This window comes from Carassius auratus, chromosome 24, assembly GCF_003368295.1.
Source record: "Carassius auratus strain Wakin chromosome 24, ASM336829v1, whole genome shotgun sequence".
NCBI lineage: Eukaryota > Metazoa > Chordata > Actinopteri > Cypriniformes > Cyprinidae > Carassius > Carassius auratus.
In genome coordinates this window covers 5588892-5605718 of record NC_039266.1, presented here as the reverse complement: position 1 = coordinate 5605718, position 16827 = coordinate 5588892, and the positions used below count along the sequence as shown (strand labels likewise).

Sequence of the window (16827 nt, the reverse complement as noted above, 5' to 3'; positions counted from 1 at the left end):
TCATATTGTCTTTGTGCACATAGATTTATTAGATAAATGAATATCTAAATCGAGCTGCCTACGGTATTTTTTTAGAACTTAGAAAAAAGATGCTGCAGCCAATGAGCAGCCGGCGGGGGCTGGTTGCAGGACAGACAGTTTTTAATGTTTATCAGACAATACCTCCTCAAGATTTTGCTTTAGTATAATTTTCGGGACAATTAGGGCCAGATTCGGGATTTGGGACAACAGTTTAGATTTCGGGACTGTCCCGAATTTTTCGGGACGTCTGGTCACCCTACTTTAAAATGAAAGTTTTACTACATTTTTTTAAACATGGTTTAAACTATTTTGGTGGATGATTTTAATAGTTATCCTTCTAACTATATTACCTGTTCTAATTGCTTTTGAACCACACTTTGCTGTTCAGTCACTTGTTTCAGCTGTTCTGCATCTTCCTCTGGGAACTCCCGTCCAGCTTTTTTTGCAGTGCGCTGTTTTGCAGACAGGGCCTTTTTAGATTTTCTGTGGGCCCCAATCTGGTCCTCTAAAAACTTCTGTTGCATTTGAAGAAGCTGTTGAGTTTCCTGAAGCCACTCTTCATATTGTTTTCTCTGAGAATCATCTGGAAAATAAAAAGATGTGAGATTTATGGGAAATCCAGCCTCAATTGTTTCACTTGATGATCACAATGGCAAAATAACACTTACTGATAAACAACTTATTGGTAAATGAATAATAATAATAATAATAATAATAAAAATAATAATAATTATTATTATTATTTACAACTTACTGACAAACCCTGGACCAAAGTTAGGGGGATTGGGTCTTGCAATCTGTGGTGGCAACTTTCCATCCTGAAAGGAAATTGTTGTATATGCTATTACAACAGGTTTAATGCTGGTGAGATAAGGTAATAAGACTAAATAAACCTGTGGACATACCGGTCCAAAAATATATTGTGAAAAACCAGCTTTATCTGGGTCATGCGATCCTGGAACCGGTTGCATTCTGCCACAAAAGAAAGTATGGAGGGTACTCAACAAAGAAATAAAACACTGAAAATCGCATGTTGCCATGTAAGTAAAGAAATAGGCCAGTAAGAATAATAATTAACCTTTTTCCATTACTATATTAGTAACTGCTCAGAGGAGCCAGTTTACATAGTACAAGTGTACAAGTGTTTACCTGTTCATAACCATGGGTGTCATACCCATACTGCTCTGTACCATCACTTTGTTGATCCCCTTCAGAGCCACCATCTTTGCCTTCATTATTGGATCAGTAATTGCATCAAAGTCTACAAAGTAATAAAAATCACCACATAAATTGCATGATTGTGATATGTACACCACAGTAAAATTCACATTCCAAGTATTTTTTATATTCACATTATGTATTTGGGTTTTTGAAGCTTAATTCTAAATATTGAGAAAGTAAGCAAAAAACAGCCATGTGATCAGTTAGAGACAAAAAAAGAAGGAAAATCTGACCACGCCCACAAGCTATGCCCCAGCACTCATTATTAAAAACATATATATTTTAGCACATTAAATGATATATCTTATATTGTAAAAATACATACTGTCCTGTAAAAATAAAAAGCAGCATTTAATAACGACAATAATATAATAATATATTATAATAAATTACTAGTACTATATTATATTATAGTAAAGTATACTATAGAATTGAAATTATTATTATTATTAAAAGTATCTACCAAAAGTTTGGAAACAATACAAAATCTTCTGCTTATCAAAGCGGAATTTATTTGATCAAAATAAAGTAAAAAAAAAAAAAAAAAAAAAAAATGAAATGATTACAAAATACAAAAAAGTTTTCAATTTTAATATGTTTCAGTTATAAAATGTAATGTCATTCCTGTGATGCAAAGCAGAATTTTCTTCATCACTACTCCAGGTTTCATTATCACATGATCTTTTACAAATCATTACAATTTACTATAAACATTTCTAATTATTATCAAAGTTGAAAACAATTTTGCTGCTTCAAATTTTGTGTGGAAATTATGTACTACTTCATTTTTTAGGATTATTGGATAATTATAAAGTTTAATGAACAGCATTTATTTGCATTTATCAAATATATTAATTACATTTGTTAATGCATTTATTACATAGAAATCATTTAAAATGTCTTCACTTACTTTTTGTCACTTTCGTGCATGATTAAAAATATTTTTATCTTTTTAAATCTACATATACTTATACAAATGTTTGAGTGTTATTGTTTCCACAAAAATATTAAGCAGCAAAACTGTTATTGACAATTATTGTCAAACTGAACATTGACAATAATGAGAAATGTTTCATGAACAGCATATCAGCATATTATAATGATTTTTGAAGGATTATGGGACACTGTATCTTCTTTGTAAACAACAATAAATTTATAACCATTTCTAATGACGAATGTTACGTTCCTAAATGCAAAATAAAGCGGCTCAAACCAAGCGCAGCTAGCACTAACAGTGAATCGAAACTAAATCCTACTGTAACTGCAGACACGTAGCGCATCGGACTACAGCCTATTATATACTGTAATTACTTCACAACCATTGTGAATTTCACTGAATAACACATTTCAGTGCTGATTCTGCTCTGGTTTGGTGCTTTGAATAAATTGAACACTTTGAACTGTCCTGCAGATGGTGCCGTGAACTCGTGCTGCACTTTCAGGACTATTCCATATGTGATGTTTCTTTACACAGTTTAGGCCAGGGATAGGCAACTTCGGTCCTGGAGGGCCATTGTCCTGCAGAGTTTAGCTCCAACCCTAAATAAACACACCTGAACAAGGCAATCAGTATTTTCGGGATTACTAGATAGATACAGGCAGGTGAGTTTTTATGAGGGCTGAAGCTAAACTCTGCAGGATAGTAGCCCTCCAGGACCGGAGTTGCCTATCCCTGGGGCTATAGCTTAAAGCCATTTACACGATTTTCAACCCCCCCAGACACCAAAAAAACAAAAAAACATCCCGGATCTATGCAAATCACATGGGTCGTCCCTCAAAGTTCGGGAAAATATGGAAATTCATAAAAAAAATAAAAAAAATAAAAATAACATCCCTGAAAAGAGTTACTATTAAAATATTGTACAAAACTAAATTCAGTAACAGTAAAGCATCAAGGCAGGGTTTAACTACTTTATTGACAATGAAGAGGTAAAACAAAATCAAAAAATTTATCAATAAGTCAAAGTGGAGCTTAGGCTTACCAATGTTAGGGAAAAAAGGGTCACTTGACCGTTGTCTAATCATGGCCTGCATCTGCCTTTGCTGTTGTTGCTCCTGCCTCTCTTGATCCAGCAGATCTTGAAGAAGAAGGGGCTGCTCCTCTAACAGAAGAGGCCTGTTCTGTTGACTCTGTTGTGCTTGAGACACTTGTTGCCCTGTAGCCCCAGGAATGAACATGCCCTGTTGGTGAAGTTGGTGATTTACAGGATGGGAAACAGGCTGCTGGCCACCTACCATAGGCAGGTTTAGATCAATTTGTTGTCCTTGTGAATGTCCAAAGCCTTGAAGTGGTACCAGCTGGTTACCAGATTGCATCGAATTTGTGTCATCTAAAAGTGCCCCTTGGGTTAGAGATGTATCTATCCTGTGCCCCATTGGTACTCCAGGGTTTATCCTTTGCTCTTGGGGTTGTCCTTGCAGCATTAGCATACTCATGTTTGAGCCAAGAGTAGTCTGGCCATTTGGGTCACCCGGGAAAGGAGAAATTATGGATTCGCTCCTAGTGTCCTCTAGTTTTTCCTTGATCAACAAACTTGACAGCACTGGAGCAGATCCAGTATGAACATCTTTGCAAGATTCCTCAATAAGACCATCATCTTTACCACTTTTACTGCTCATAGGCCAATGTTCATCTCCTGAGGTTCCAAGTAATTGGCCCTCAGTTTTTATTGTTTCAGACGGAGAATGATCCTGGACCTCTTTTGACATACTCTTTTCTAGTTTGACATCACTAGTACCCTGCATGCCCTCTGATTTAAGTTGAGCTGAGGACATACCTCCACATCTGGCATTTCTTTTTTCAGCCAAGGCTTTCTGAAGGTCTGAGGTATCCCCATGGTCATCTTCTATATGATCACTCAGCTCCAGCTCTTCATTAAACATATCTTTTTTGTCCTCAAGATTTAGCTCAGGATCTGCATAAGCAATTAAATCAAACTTTCCAGATTCCAGAAGATCATCAAGATGTAGATCATTTGTTTCCAAATCTAAATCTTTGCCATCATCTGCATCAAGGTTCAGGTTGTCCAGGTCTTCATCAACCAAGTCTTTGACCTCTACATCATCAAGGTCCTTCACAGTAGAGTCATCTGTTTCTAGCTTCTCAGCACCATCGCTACATGGCAATGGGATTTCCTCTGTTGGACCAGAGGTTGTGACAGGAAGTAGTGCAGATTCAGCTGAATTACTACTAACCGAATGGATATGTGGTGCTGCCAGAGGGGTCTGTTGTGGTGTTGTATGTGTATGGTGATGCAAATTATCCATAGTAGCTGAGGTCTGTAAGTGATTGACTGGCCCTTGTTGTGACTGGCCCAACATCGGATCCATAATTCTGGGACCTTGGTTTCCTGAAAAGGCCATATTTTGACTTCCCATGAAGCCATGAGGTGGTCTCTGGGAATGATTAAGATGGTCCAAAGCATTAGGTGGACCAAAAGGTAATCTGACCCTGTTCTCTGGAGCCCTGTGACAAAGTTCAATAAATGGTTGACCCATTATATTATGCTGTTGCATTGGAAGGCCACGTGGGGGATAATGCTGGGGTAGGCCCATTTGATGATTACTGCCTATTGACCTAACAAGATCAGCTGGTTGTCTCATATGTGGTGGAATACTGTCAACCATTGAACCACCTTGTATCTGGTGAGGGGGCCTGAGGAAATGTTCTTGGCTTGGAGTTCCAGGAGGAAATCCAAATCTGGAAGGAATTGAGTTTTAAGAGAGCTTAAACACAAAATTAATTACTATTTTGACAGCACAAGTGACGAAGGAAAAACACTTACCTTTGTCCTTGCTGACTCATGCCAGTGTTGTTTAGATCCCTGGAGAATGGTAGGTTGGAGCAATGGGGTTCATCAGGCATGGGCTCACTGTGATCAGCAAGGAAAGTTCCAGGAAATCTTTGTCCTCCATGAATCGGTGAAGATCTCATAGTACCTGGATATGGAGGTGGGGGTCTACCAAAAATATCATTCTGAGGTCCAGAATCATCCTGTGACCAATGCCTTGGAGTCCCAGGTGCAGCAGCAGGAATTGCCTCCTTGAGTCCCTTTTCCTGTCTGATTGCACTTTTCTGCTGCTGCTGTTTGAGAATTAACTGCCGTAGTCTTTGGCGCTAAAAAGAGCAATAACAGTATAAAAATAAATAGGATGTCTTTAAAAATAGAACAGAGATTACAGGAAAAAAAGTAATGTTCTCTAATGGAATAGCACAATATGTTTTCAAACCTGTTTAATTTTCTCTTCGTTATCTCCAAGTGGTGGTTGTATTGTGTTCTGTGTATCTGATAGTTTGCCTGTGTTTACTGGAACATTATGTGACAGTCTATCCCCTGTTTGTGAACATAGGGTTAGAGGAGCTTGTTCAAATGGATCATGAATCGGTGTCTGGTTAGTGTTTGCCTGTTGTAGAGAGAGACTTTCATCTGAAATCCCAGGATGTTTAGGGATTTGAGAATCAGGAGCACAGGGACGAGCAAATGGGTCCTGCATTCTACTTTGTGCTTGATGGGTAAATGGATCTGTTTGATGGGACATGAAGTTTACTCTTGGATTTGATCTAGGGAATGCTTCTGGGTCAATTCCTGGACGTGTGGTTCCAGGTGTTTGAGAATATGGGTCAGTAAGAACTGGCCTTGGTGTTCCTGGTTGTTGATCATAAGCTTCATTTCTGATTGGCCTAGGTGTTCCAGAAGAATGTGAGAAGGGATCTGAGGTTCTCTGACTAATTGGTGATTTAGAGTATCTCTCTCCGGAAGTAGGTCTTGGAGTTCCTGGCATCTGAGCATATGGATCGACAGCATGAGATGGAGATTGTCTGCAACCGTTAGGTTGTGACTGAGAAAACTGGTCAATTGTGGCAGTTCTAGGTGTGGATGGTGGCAATGTATATGGATCAGAGTGTGGTCTTGGGGTACCAGGCATCTGGGCATATGGATCATGTGGTCTTGGAGTACCAGGAGGCTGAGCATATGGATCTGGCATTTGGTGAAGGTAGTCTGGTCTAGGTGTAGATGGCGCCTGTGAATATGGATCTCGTTGAGGGTGTCTACTCATGGGTAAGGGTTGGGCAAAAGGACTGCCTTGTCCTGGACGTATCATTCTGCCCTCATTACTGAAACCATCTCCCATTGATGGATGAGGTGTAAGAGGCTGATGTGAATAAGGGTCAGAATGTTGAACTTGGGATAAAATGTCAGATGATCCCATTCTCATGCCTTGTTGCTCTGCACTGAATGAGTCCTGTTGTAACTGGGAAGGAGGCATGGGTGTTTTGAACACTGTCACAGATCCTGACTCATTACTCCCTGGAATAGGTGTTAACAGTGGCCTAGAATAGGGGTCAGAAAGAATCATGCGGCTCTGGGCCATGCGCTGGTAAGCTTCTGATCTTTGGCCTGGTCTGGAAAAACTGTCTCCAGGTGTCACATTACTGGTAAAATGTCGTCCTTGTTGCTCAGATAATGGTCCTGGCCTAGATGGACACATAGGTTTCACAAAAAGATCTGATGGTCGAGGTGTGTCTGGAGGTTTTGCATATGGGTCAGCGCCAGCGGATGTTGGAGACCCAAAGGATTCATGGGCTGGTGAAGGCCGATTTCTTTCTTGCATGTCAGACACAGAACCTCTGCGAGGTGTGCTTGAACCAGATGGTGGTGGTCTGGGGGTTCCCACCATTTTGCCATACGGATCCCATGGAGAAGGAGGACGAGATCCAGATGATTCAAGTGAAAACATTTGAGGAGACTGAGGCTGAGGTGAGGGACCCTGTGGGTACTGAGTGTCCTGGGTAGGGGTTTTTGCTGTAGATGAAGGGGGTGGAGGTTGAGGACGCAGAAATACATCATCTGTTGATGCATCTGATGTTGCCGTTCCAGGCATCTGAGTCCTTGCAAAGCTATCCTTGGGGTTTAATGTTTGCAAAGGAGAAGCATTACCTCCACTGCTGGGCTGTGTTGCCATTGGACTCTGATTACCACTTTTAGAGTTGTCTCCACTGAATGGTTGTTGTTGTTGCTGCTGTTTCTGAAGCTGCTGCTGCTCATTTTTAACTTGTTCTAACTTTTGCGTGGCTTCAATTTTTGCCTGCTGTTTGCTCTTTTGTCTCATTTGCTGCAATGAAAAAAAAAAAAAAAAAAAAACGTAATTAATCCATAGGAGTTTATTTATTTACCAAACACTTATACACCATATTTGTTGGTACTGGGTCTTGGCAAAACATATGCCAGAACTGTACCTCAATCTGGGATCCTAAGAAATTTCCCTCTTAAAACAACCTGCAACTATGGCTGCTTGAATGTTATATATAAAAAGGCTATGTGTATTTTTTAATTTGAAGGTTTTGACTTTCAGGACATTTTCCTGCTGTTTATTAGGCAAATCTTAGATTGCAGTTTACAATGACAAGGCTGAATGTAAAATTAACAAGCATGTGCATAATAAAATGTAAACATTTTTATTTATCAATAATTTAATGCTTTAAAGCAGAACTGACTTCTACTTGTTTTTATGCAAAACTTTGTCAAATGGCATATTTGCATTTCATTGATTTGACATACTGCATTTCATTTTGATAAATTAACAAAACTACAGCAATTGCTGATCACATCCATTTGAATTCACTTCCTCTAACAAAGGCTTAGATTCAACTGAATTCAAACGGCTATATAAAAAAAAAATCTAATTCTGATTAAAGATTACATAGTGCTGATGAACTCGTTTTTTAAACATCAAGGTGAAAGCTTTGACAAGAGGATGATACACTACATTTTGCATAACAATCTCACAGTCCAGCATTTGCAATTATATATCCTTTGGGCTGTCAATCACCTGTCTGAACTTCCACTCTTGTTCATGCTCAGACTCCTTGTACTTGAGTGGGTCCTTGAAGAGCAGATCTGTGTCCATGGGAACACTGGGATCAAAAGGATCAGCTGGCTGCTGCTGTTGCGGTCTTTTCATTGTGTCATTAGACAACTGAACTTTGTTTATACGAAGGGCTGCTCTGTTGTCTCTTGCCTTTTGCTAATGGGGCAGAGCCAAACAAAAAGTCAAAACTTTCATATATGTATATAAACACATCCAATGTTAGCATTTTTTGAGAGAGAACAGAGTCTTTTACCACATAAGGTGCCCTTTCCTGAGAACTAGCTTTCCTCCATAACTTTGCAATCTGCTTCACTCTAGTCGCCCAATCTGTAAAAAAAAATAAAAAAAAAAATCAGATGGTTGGTCTCTAACTTGACTCCATTTCAAGTTGACCATTCTATTTGTCGTGTTTTAGGATAAAACATCCACCTGGAAATTCATCTTGAAGGTTAGGGAAGTTCATATTGGTGTAAAGAACAGGAGCCACAGTGGCCATTTCACCAAGAGTTTCTTCTTTCTCCCACTTTAACGTGCTCCTCTGAGCATTGGACATGGTGTCGGTCTCCATCTCTGGAGGAGGGACAGATCCAGGCATGGGAACAGGAGAAGCCCAGGGACCAATCACATCACCCCCTATCTGGCTGAATTTTTTCTCCCTGTAGTGAACATATCAAGCCATTAAGTGTCACTGAAACGATTAAATTTTATAAACAGAAATGTCACTACCTATCTGTGTTACTCAGAATATGTATTCACTCACCCCACATTTTCTGGAAAAGGCATGCGGTGAATGGAAGAGAATGTGCCAGACACTCCAGCTCCAGGAATCATGGGGTTTGGAGGAAAGTGGGTGTTTGGCCCCATCATGCCATTTATCATAGGCATGCGTGGGAAAATTCCACCAACATCTCCTGCAAATGAGACCATGGAGAAACACGCACATTTAAAATGGGTAGTACATTTTACATGTGATACTCAAGTTACAAGCACACAACATCACATCTGGGTGGTTGGCTTGACTGTTGACTGAAGAGATAATGCAGACAACTTGATACCTGGGTTCTGAAGAGACACCGCTGTGGCCGAGGCATTGGGTGCAGTGTTGGGTGGATGAGGAAGTTGAGGAGGCTGACTGTCATTTGGACTGAGCACTGCAGTGAATAAGTCTTCCACATCTTTACTCTCCAGCTCTAAATGTAATTAACAGAATGGATTTTCATATCTAAAGATTTTTTTTTTTTTTTTTTTTTACAACAAAAACATCTGATCTGTTGAGGAATGCTGTCAAAATATAGAAAACAACAAACCTGGAATTTTGTAGAACTTATTCAGAATGGCCCCTGTAAAATAGAATATAGAAAATATAACTAGTCCATTAAACAAAATTCAACATTCAGACATTCAAATATATCACAGCATAGTAACTAAGGTGTCACCAAACACCAATTTATTCATTCAAATGCCAAACCATTTTTCAGTTTTTACATTTAAGTCTGCAAACAATAATCATTATTAACAAGTTAGAAAATCTGTTGAGGTAAATCACTTGTTTGCTATGGAACAAGAAATTAATCATTTAATTGGGATGAAATTTCAACTGACTTGCTGCAAATGTGGCACTGTATGACAGTACCACGCTTGAATTCACTGAGCTTTTCAGAACAACAATTTCTGCCCCCACAAATGTTGACTGCAGTGAAATGTTATGAAATGTTAAATGGCTAGGGGCTTGATTTTATACAGCTGTGGCATTAGGTCTGATTGAACCACCTAAATTCAATGAATCAAGAGGTGTGTGCCAATACTTTTGTCCATATAGTGAATGCATTTCATCTGTGATGTGTTGTTAGTAAAGTTTTACAAAATAATTAAAGTTCCATTAGCAAAGTGAATGTAATCCACAACTCTTACCATCAGAAACCATCTTATCCAGCTCAGGACTCAATATTACATCCAGAGGTTCTTCCTGTAGTGGTCGAGACCCTCGAGCAGTGCCAGGTTGAGGAGGAGCTGACCGATCAACCGGCAGGGTGCCGATGTCCAAACCAGCTGAAAGAAAGGCAAAGCTAAACATTTACTCTCAAATGTAGTTTCTTATCTCTACTGAATAGTAAACTCAACTTGCAAAAATCTAGAGAAAAACATAGCTGTCATTCTGTAAATGCCTAAATCATTGTTGATAAGCAATTCATTTTCTACTGTGCTTGAGTGTTTGCTAAGATAAGGAAGTAAAAAGCAGGGGGAGAGAGGACTGTTATTTCATGTCATGGAAAAATAAGGAAAATATATATTTTCTCTTTCTCCTTGCCCTCTCTTTCATCCCCTTCACTAACTCAATTTTCCAAGAAAAACAGGAACCTAATTAGTGTTGCCTGCTCAACTAAATGTGTGAAAAAGTCTCTTAAAAAATGGATGTTCTTTCATCACTGAAGACCGTTACCCATTAGAATAGATGAGAGCCTAATCAATGAAAAAGCAAGCAATTCCAATGATTGACAATAGTAAAGGTTGTCATCAAAATCAAAGAGTCAGCCACTTTTCTTTGGTCTAAATGAAAGGGTGAGCTTTCAAATGACAATTACCCTGGTTTCACGTTCTTGTTCAAGGTTCAAAACAGGTAAAGGTCTATCAACAAAATATGTGGCACCAGTTGTGTTCACAATACAGTCATGCACTTACTAAGTCTATGTTTCATGCACGCACACACGCACGCACACACGCATGCACACAAATGAGGATTAGAGCCTGTAGCTGGTGAAGAAGTCTCCATCCACAAACAGACATACATCGTCTGCAGATATAAGGTATTTCATTGCACTTTAACAAGTAATCTGAATGGCCTACATATGTGCAATATTTTAAATTACTAACTGATTTTAACACCACGGTAATGTCAGAATGCATCTCATTCTTGTTTCTGTGGCAAAGCATTCTTCTCATCACGAGGCACACGGTCCGGAGCACTTTATGACTGATGCATCAGTTCAATTTAACTTTAATAGATAATCAATGAACTTACCGTATTTTTCGGGACTATAAGTCGCACCTGAGTAAGTCGCATCAGTCCAAAAATACGTCATGATGAGGAAAAAAACATATATAAGTTGCACTGGACTATAAGTCGCATTCATTTAGAGTCAAGAACCAAGAGAAAACATTACCGTCTACAGTCGCGAGAGGGCGCGCTATGCTGCTCAGTGTAGACTACAGGAGTACTGAGCAGCATCTCTGGCAGTATAGAGTGCCCTCTCGTTGGCTGTAGATGGTAATGTTTTCTGTTTTTTCATTTCTCTCGGTTCATGTCAAATTAAGTCGCAGGACCAGCCAAACCATTAAAAAAAATGTGACTTATAGTCCGCAAAATACGGTACCTGTTTTGAATACATTATATTTAACGTGTTCGTTTATGTCCAATATAAGTGTTAAACTGTTGGACTTTAAATTAAATCTACTATTGATTTTCACCATTGACTGATTTTGTAGAACATTTAGATTGATAACTTCCATGCGCAGATGCGGAAGAATTGTCACAGGACACGCGATATGACAGTTGAGTCCGACTATATATGAATTAGCTGTTTTAAATACAGTATTTTTATATTTAACGTTAGTTTATCAGTATGTTTTAAAGTACATTCGAATATTGGTGATTCCACAGGCTCGCTGTTGTGCAACTGCACGGTTTAAAACACCAAATAGTTATGCTATGAAAAGAACAAAGAGTCTTATCTCGCTCCACCCATGCACGATAATATCGTGTATCATCGATCTCACGGGCTGAAGATATGATGATTTGAAAAATGACCATATCGCCCAACACTACTTCTAATCCTTTTTAGCCTCCTTTCACTGTGGGAATGTTTCTAAAGTACTGTAGGGAACTACTGCTTTTAGTTTTGTATTATTATTATGTATCACTATTTTTTTTTAAGAAGGGGAAACAAATAGTTTAGTAGATAGCAGTAATGCGCGGGTTGATCCAAAATGAGTGTGCGCCTGCGGTCACCTGCGGTTACGAGTCATCCAAAAATATTTTTAATGATTTCCGGGTCGTGGTTGATCAGGTGAAATAAAGATGCCAATTAAACCTTTGTAATTTATATAGTACTAGACACAATTTTGAAATACATAGGCCTACACTTTATTGGCTGAATAACTGGCGCGCAAGATGACGCACGAGCTCAGTCTGCAGGTAGAGATGGAGGCGGCACGAGAAAAGGTGAAGACTGGGGAGCAACAGCGCAGTTTTTGGTAAAACATGATTTTGACGACTTCATTAAGTTTTGTTTTATAGAAAACTCTTTTTAAAAGATCTTCGTTTTGTATAAATTGTATCTTAATGTTTTATCAATCAGATGCCCGTATTCAATAAATAAGAAGCAAATATATAGCAGACAATGTAATGAGGCGTGTGAACTGGAGGGTGCCGAAACTCAGCTTGTGCCTCACAGATTTGAGACATATAGGCTATAGAAAGCTTGAAACGTCTACTTTTAAATGAAAATATTCAAACCAAAACAAATAGGCTACACTCTGATGATGTAATACATATGAAATGTGCATTTCTCATGGCATTGGTTCGTGGCGAGTCCGCATTGTCAACTTCATCTTAGCAGCTACACAGAAAACACCAGTTTATTAATAAACAATTAAATGTCTCCTTGCTAATTAAGACACATTCATAATCATTATTTTAACCGGTTCTTTGTGGCAAGCTTTATGCGTGCGGTCATAACGCTTATTATCCTGTAGGCTATAGCCTATTTAAGTAATTAAATTAAAATAAAGGGGCGATTTGTCCATGAATGGCTTAAATAAACAACTACTAGTCGACTAGAAAAAAAAAAAAAAAAGTAGTCGGAGGCAGCCCTTATTCCACATATTTTCCAACCAGCAGGCCATTCTGGGTTGAGCGAGCGACCCCACGGAATGAGTGAGTGGAGTGGGATATTCAGAAATGCGCTCTCCGCTCACGAGCTCTGATCGGAATAAACCTGAACATCACTGTCTGCTGAACTTGCAGACACATCAAAATACACAAAGCCAGACTAGACTACTTTAGTGCAAATGCAAAAATTTTTATAATTATTGACAAAATTAGAATACATTTAGTTTTTGTTTGTTTATTTAGTTTTATTTGGGGGGGGGGGGGGGTGATGTCGTGGCTGGATCCAGGCTGGATTAATGGATATTATAGGCCAGGGAGGTTCATACGTTTATGACCCAATAACGCTACGATGAGCATTTACTACTTTTAAAAAATGCGGGTCAGGTACAATATTTTTTTTTCTTTTTTTGCAGGCGGGTTGCGGGCGGGTTAGTTGAAAACGTTGGTCAGGTGCGGGTTGTTTATACACTGATCCACGCATCACTGGAAGATAGTACTCTTTTAAAAGCACAACCTCTGATGTATGTTTCTTTTTTTGCAGTCCGAGTTGCGGGCGGGTTAGTTGAAAACGTTGGTCGGGTGCGGGTTGTTTATTCACTGACCCACACATCACTGGTAGATAGTACTTTTTTAAAAGCACAATCTCTGATGTATGTTTATACAATATACGTTAAAGAGCCACACAGATGGGAAATCAAAAATTACCTGTATTACAGTGTATGATGTAGCTGTCCATCAGTGTAAACAATGTGCAAAGTAATTAAACCAAAAATCGAACGATTTATAAAGTTATTGGCTTCTAAAGTAAGGAGTCGACTCTGAATCGATGAAACGAGTAGTTATAGATTTCAAATCTTTTGCCCATCTCTATGTACGTCACTAGGAACACTTCGCATTATAATCTCCGCCTACCGTCTTGGGAGAAACGGAACTGTGACCTTCCCCACCCCCCACACAGACGCTCTGGTTGGTGTGAGAGCATCATGTCGAGGAGACAGTGTGTTTTTAATTGTAAAGGCAAGTTTGTTTTATTTTCACTGCCAAATAATGAAGATCAGAAGAACCAGTGGCTAAAATTCAGTTTTACCACAATACCAGAGCAGTACAACAAATCCCTTTTGTTGTGTTCACAACATTTCACTGATGACTGCTTTTCTAATCTCGGTGAGTACAAGGCGGGATTTTCAAAGCGTTTGGCCATAAAAGAGGGTTCATTACCAACTTTATTTAGACCAACAAGCATCTCCGAATCACAACGCGAAGGATGATTATGAAGTTATGTGTTTGTTTTCTCCTGAGCGTGTTATCAGTATGTGTGCTGTCTGCAGCCTTTGTCTGTGCTGATGATCTTCATTTACAAACACGTCATTAAAATGAAGTGTAACTCCGTGAATACTCAACGAAGAGACATGAGAGAGATATCTATAGAAAGCTTGACATGTCTTCTTTAAAACTAAACAAGTGCTGCTAACAGATATTCTGTGATAAAGTAATCCATATGAAAACAACGCAATGTCTGTTTTTCACGTCTCCCTTCATTATATCTAATGTGACTACGCCCCCGCGGTATTCAGATACAAACTGAAGCGCGCGGCTTGAATACACCCACACAGAAGAAAAAGCAGCGAGACTGTTCAAGTTTTTTATTTTACTGTTTGCTTCGCGGTGAGAGGAATAAGACATAATTCACCCCAAAAAGATGCTAACGCATTGTTTACCATGAAGTTGTGTGCGGAACATGCGGACTATGTCAGTTGACCAATCAGAACACAGTATGCTACCGAAAGGTGGGGTTTAAAGGTGCCATATGCAAAAATTGAGGTAAAAATATCCATAACATGACCTACACGCATCAAAAGAATGAGAAGAAATAAGGGCGATGATGTCATTAAAAAAATGTCAAGTTATAGTGCTGCAGAGATATCAACCTTAATTAGCATTAGCATTACTAGCCCCGGCCCGACAGGTGTCGTAATACCAGTTTCGGCCATGGGAGCCGGTATGCGGGCAACACAACCACCAGCCAACCTGCAATACACAAATAACTCGCATGGCTTCTGGGCGTGCCTGAACCTGATGTCAATCATGTGGAAAGTACAGCCCAGTACTTTCATTGAAAGTTCATTGAGCATTTCAGTTCAGGGAGAGAGCGCCACCCGCTACAGGGAAACAACCGCGCTCGGAATCACAAATCAAATTAACATCTACACTGCTTTTAATCGCTGGAGACAACTGATTCACCTGAAAGAAATGAGGTTCGACTCCGAACTTGCAACAATTCTGTTGGATTGGTAAGTTAGATGCTGTTAGTAGTTCGCTAGAAGTTTGTTTTATATGTTTGTGTATTTGTTTTCGGGAAGTTATAACATATAAATGTATCGAAGGCTGTTCGATAAACGTGCTATAGCTATAACTTAATGTTACCCATTTTATTATATCATAACTAACCTGCTCTGTCTAGTCTGTTGGTCTCCCTGTCCTCTTTGCTTCGTGGTTTTTCTGTGCGTGAAAAAAATTGATGTGTGGCGTGAAAGCGTGTGAAAAGAGTCAATTGCGTGTGTCTCACTGTGAATGCTTGAGAGTTGGCACATAGAGGACAGGTTGATTATTGCTGTTTAGCGTTTGTATTAATCTATGATGTGTCCCTGTTTGCGTATAGGGACATAAAAAAAAAAAATTAAAAGTGATACGTGGACCAAGGTGTCTGAGATTGTTCATTTTAAGTAAAGGATCCTAATATTTCGTCCACAACAATATTTAATGAGGTCAACTTATAACTCCCTGTGGTTAGTCTGCACGAGATCAACAAGCATGTTTGCTTTCCGGCCGCTTTAAATACAAAATAAGCATTTGATCTACGTTAGAGCGTCTGAACGCTCACAAATCTTTCTGCACCGTCGTGAGCAGAGCGCCCAGAGCGATTTTTGACGCTTTAGACGCCGGCGGTGTGAACGCACAGTTTGGCTATGGCTGTAGTGTTGTTGTGAAAGTAGGGGCGGAGCATAGAGACTATGCCGTTTCTCATTTGTTATTCTAGAGTAGACCAATTCACTTTATTGAGGCATACTGCCCCCATCTGGTATGGAATGTGGAGTATGATTAGATTTTTTTTTGCCAAATATTACAGATGGCACCTTTAAGGAAACTGAATCTTTTGAACAGCTTCGAGCGAACCGTTTAGGGATCTCTGAGAATTGAGGTAATTTTAAAATGATATTTTGACAAAATGACAATGTTTTTTAACCTGGGATGGATTTAAACCTATTGTACAGGACTTATAAACAGTGATAGGAAGCTTAGAATTTTCATCTTACTGGCTCTTTAAAGGGAAACCAAGAGTAAAACTACTTTTTTTGTAGCATCGTGGAACATGCTTTCACACTGAAGCAGTCCGAACTCTCAAACCACTAGTTTTTCTACTGCAAGGCCATTCCACAAAGAGAAAGTAATGTGTCCTTGCCAGCTAAGAAGCTGACAATTAGGAACTAAATTAGACCCCTGAGAAAAGGAAAAGGACAGCACATATCAAGCACACTTCAGTAAAATTTCACAGATTGCAAAAAATCAAATTTTCCAACTAAAGTACAGTAGAGGCCAATCCCAACATCCATTTAAGGACAATTTAGTTTTCACCTCAGTGTCACAACAGGTTCATGTGTAAGAAAACATGCAGTTTGTTTGTGGTTAGTAAAAAGATGCAGAAAGCCAAAGATGAGTGTCTGTGTTTGTCAGTAAAGGGATCATGCAGAACTGACACTACAAAAAGTCTGAGGTCCTATTTTGAGGGGCCAAGAGGCCAGGATGGGGGGGGGGGGGTGCAGCTCTAC

At 39.2% G+C, this 16827-nt stretch overlaps 1 protein-coding gene across 10 annotated transcripts in view; it reads right to left on the bottom strand.

Moving 5' to 3' along the window:
* Positions 1 to 16827, bottom strand: part of kmt2ca (lysine (K)-specific methyltransferase 2Ca) — a 137369-nt gene that overhangs the window by 16989 nt on the left and 103553 nt on the right. For all 10 annotated transcript variants that reach the window (XR_003275547.1, XM_026200790.1, XM_026200789.1 and 7 more), the window contains 14 exons: positions 10024 to 10161; positions 9420 to 9452; positions 9168 to 9302; positions 8873 to 9023; positions 8542 to 8768; positions 8366 to 8439; positions 8074 to 8268; positions 5473 to 7356; positions 5028 to 5359; positions 3225 to 4942; positions 1171 to 1282; positions 927 to 993; positions 776 to 839; positions 372 to 604 (listed from right to left, as the gene is read on the bottom strand). Coding sequence is in view for 9 of the 10 variants with exons in the window: in XM_026200790.1 (XP_026056575.1) it covers positions 372 to 604; positions 776 to 839; positions 927 to 993; positions 1171 to 1282; positions 3225 to 4942; positions 5028 to 5359; positions 5473 to 7356; positions 8074 to 8268; positions 8366 to 8439; positions 8542 to 8768; positions 8873 to 9023; positions 9168 to 9302; positions 9420 to 9452; positions 10024 to 10161 (5363 nt within the window). In the remaining variant the exon portion in view is untranslated. The remainder of the gene's footprint in view (positions 1 to 371; positions 605 to 775; positions 840 to 926; positions 994 to 1170; positions 1283 to 3224; positions 4943 to 5027; positions 5360 to 5472; positions 7357 to 8073; positions 8269 to 8365; positions 8440 to 8541; positions 8769 to 8872; positions 9024 to 9167; positions 9303 to 9419; positions 9453 to 10023; positions 10162 to 16827) is intronic.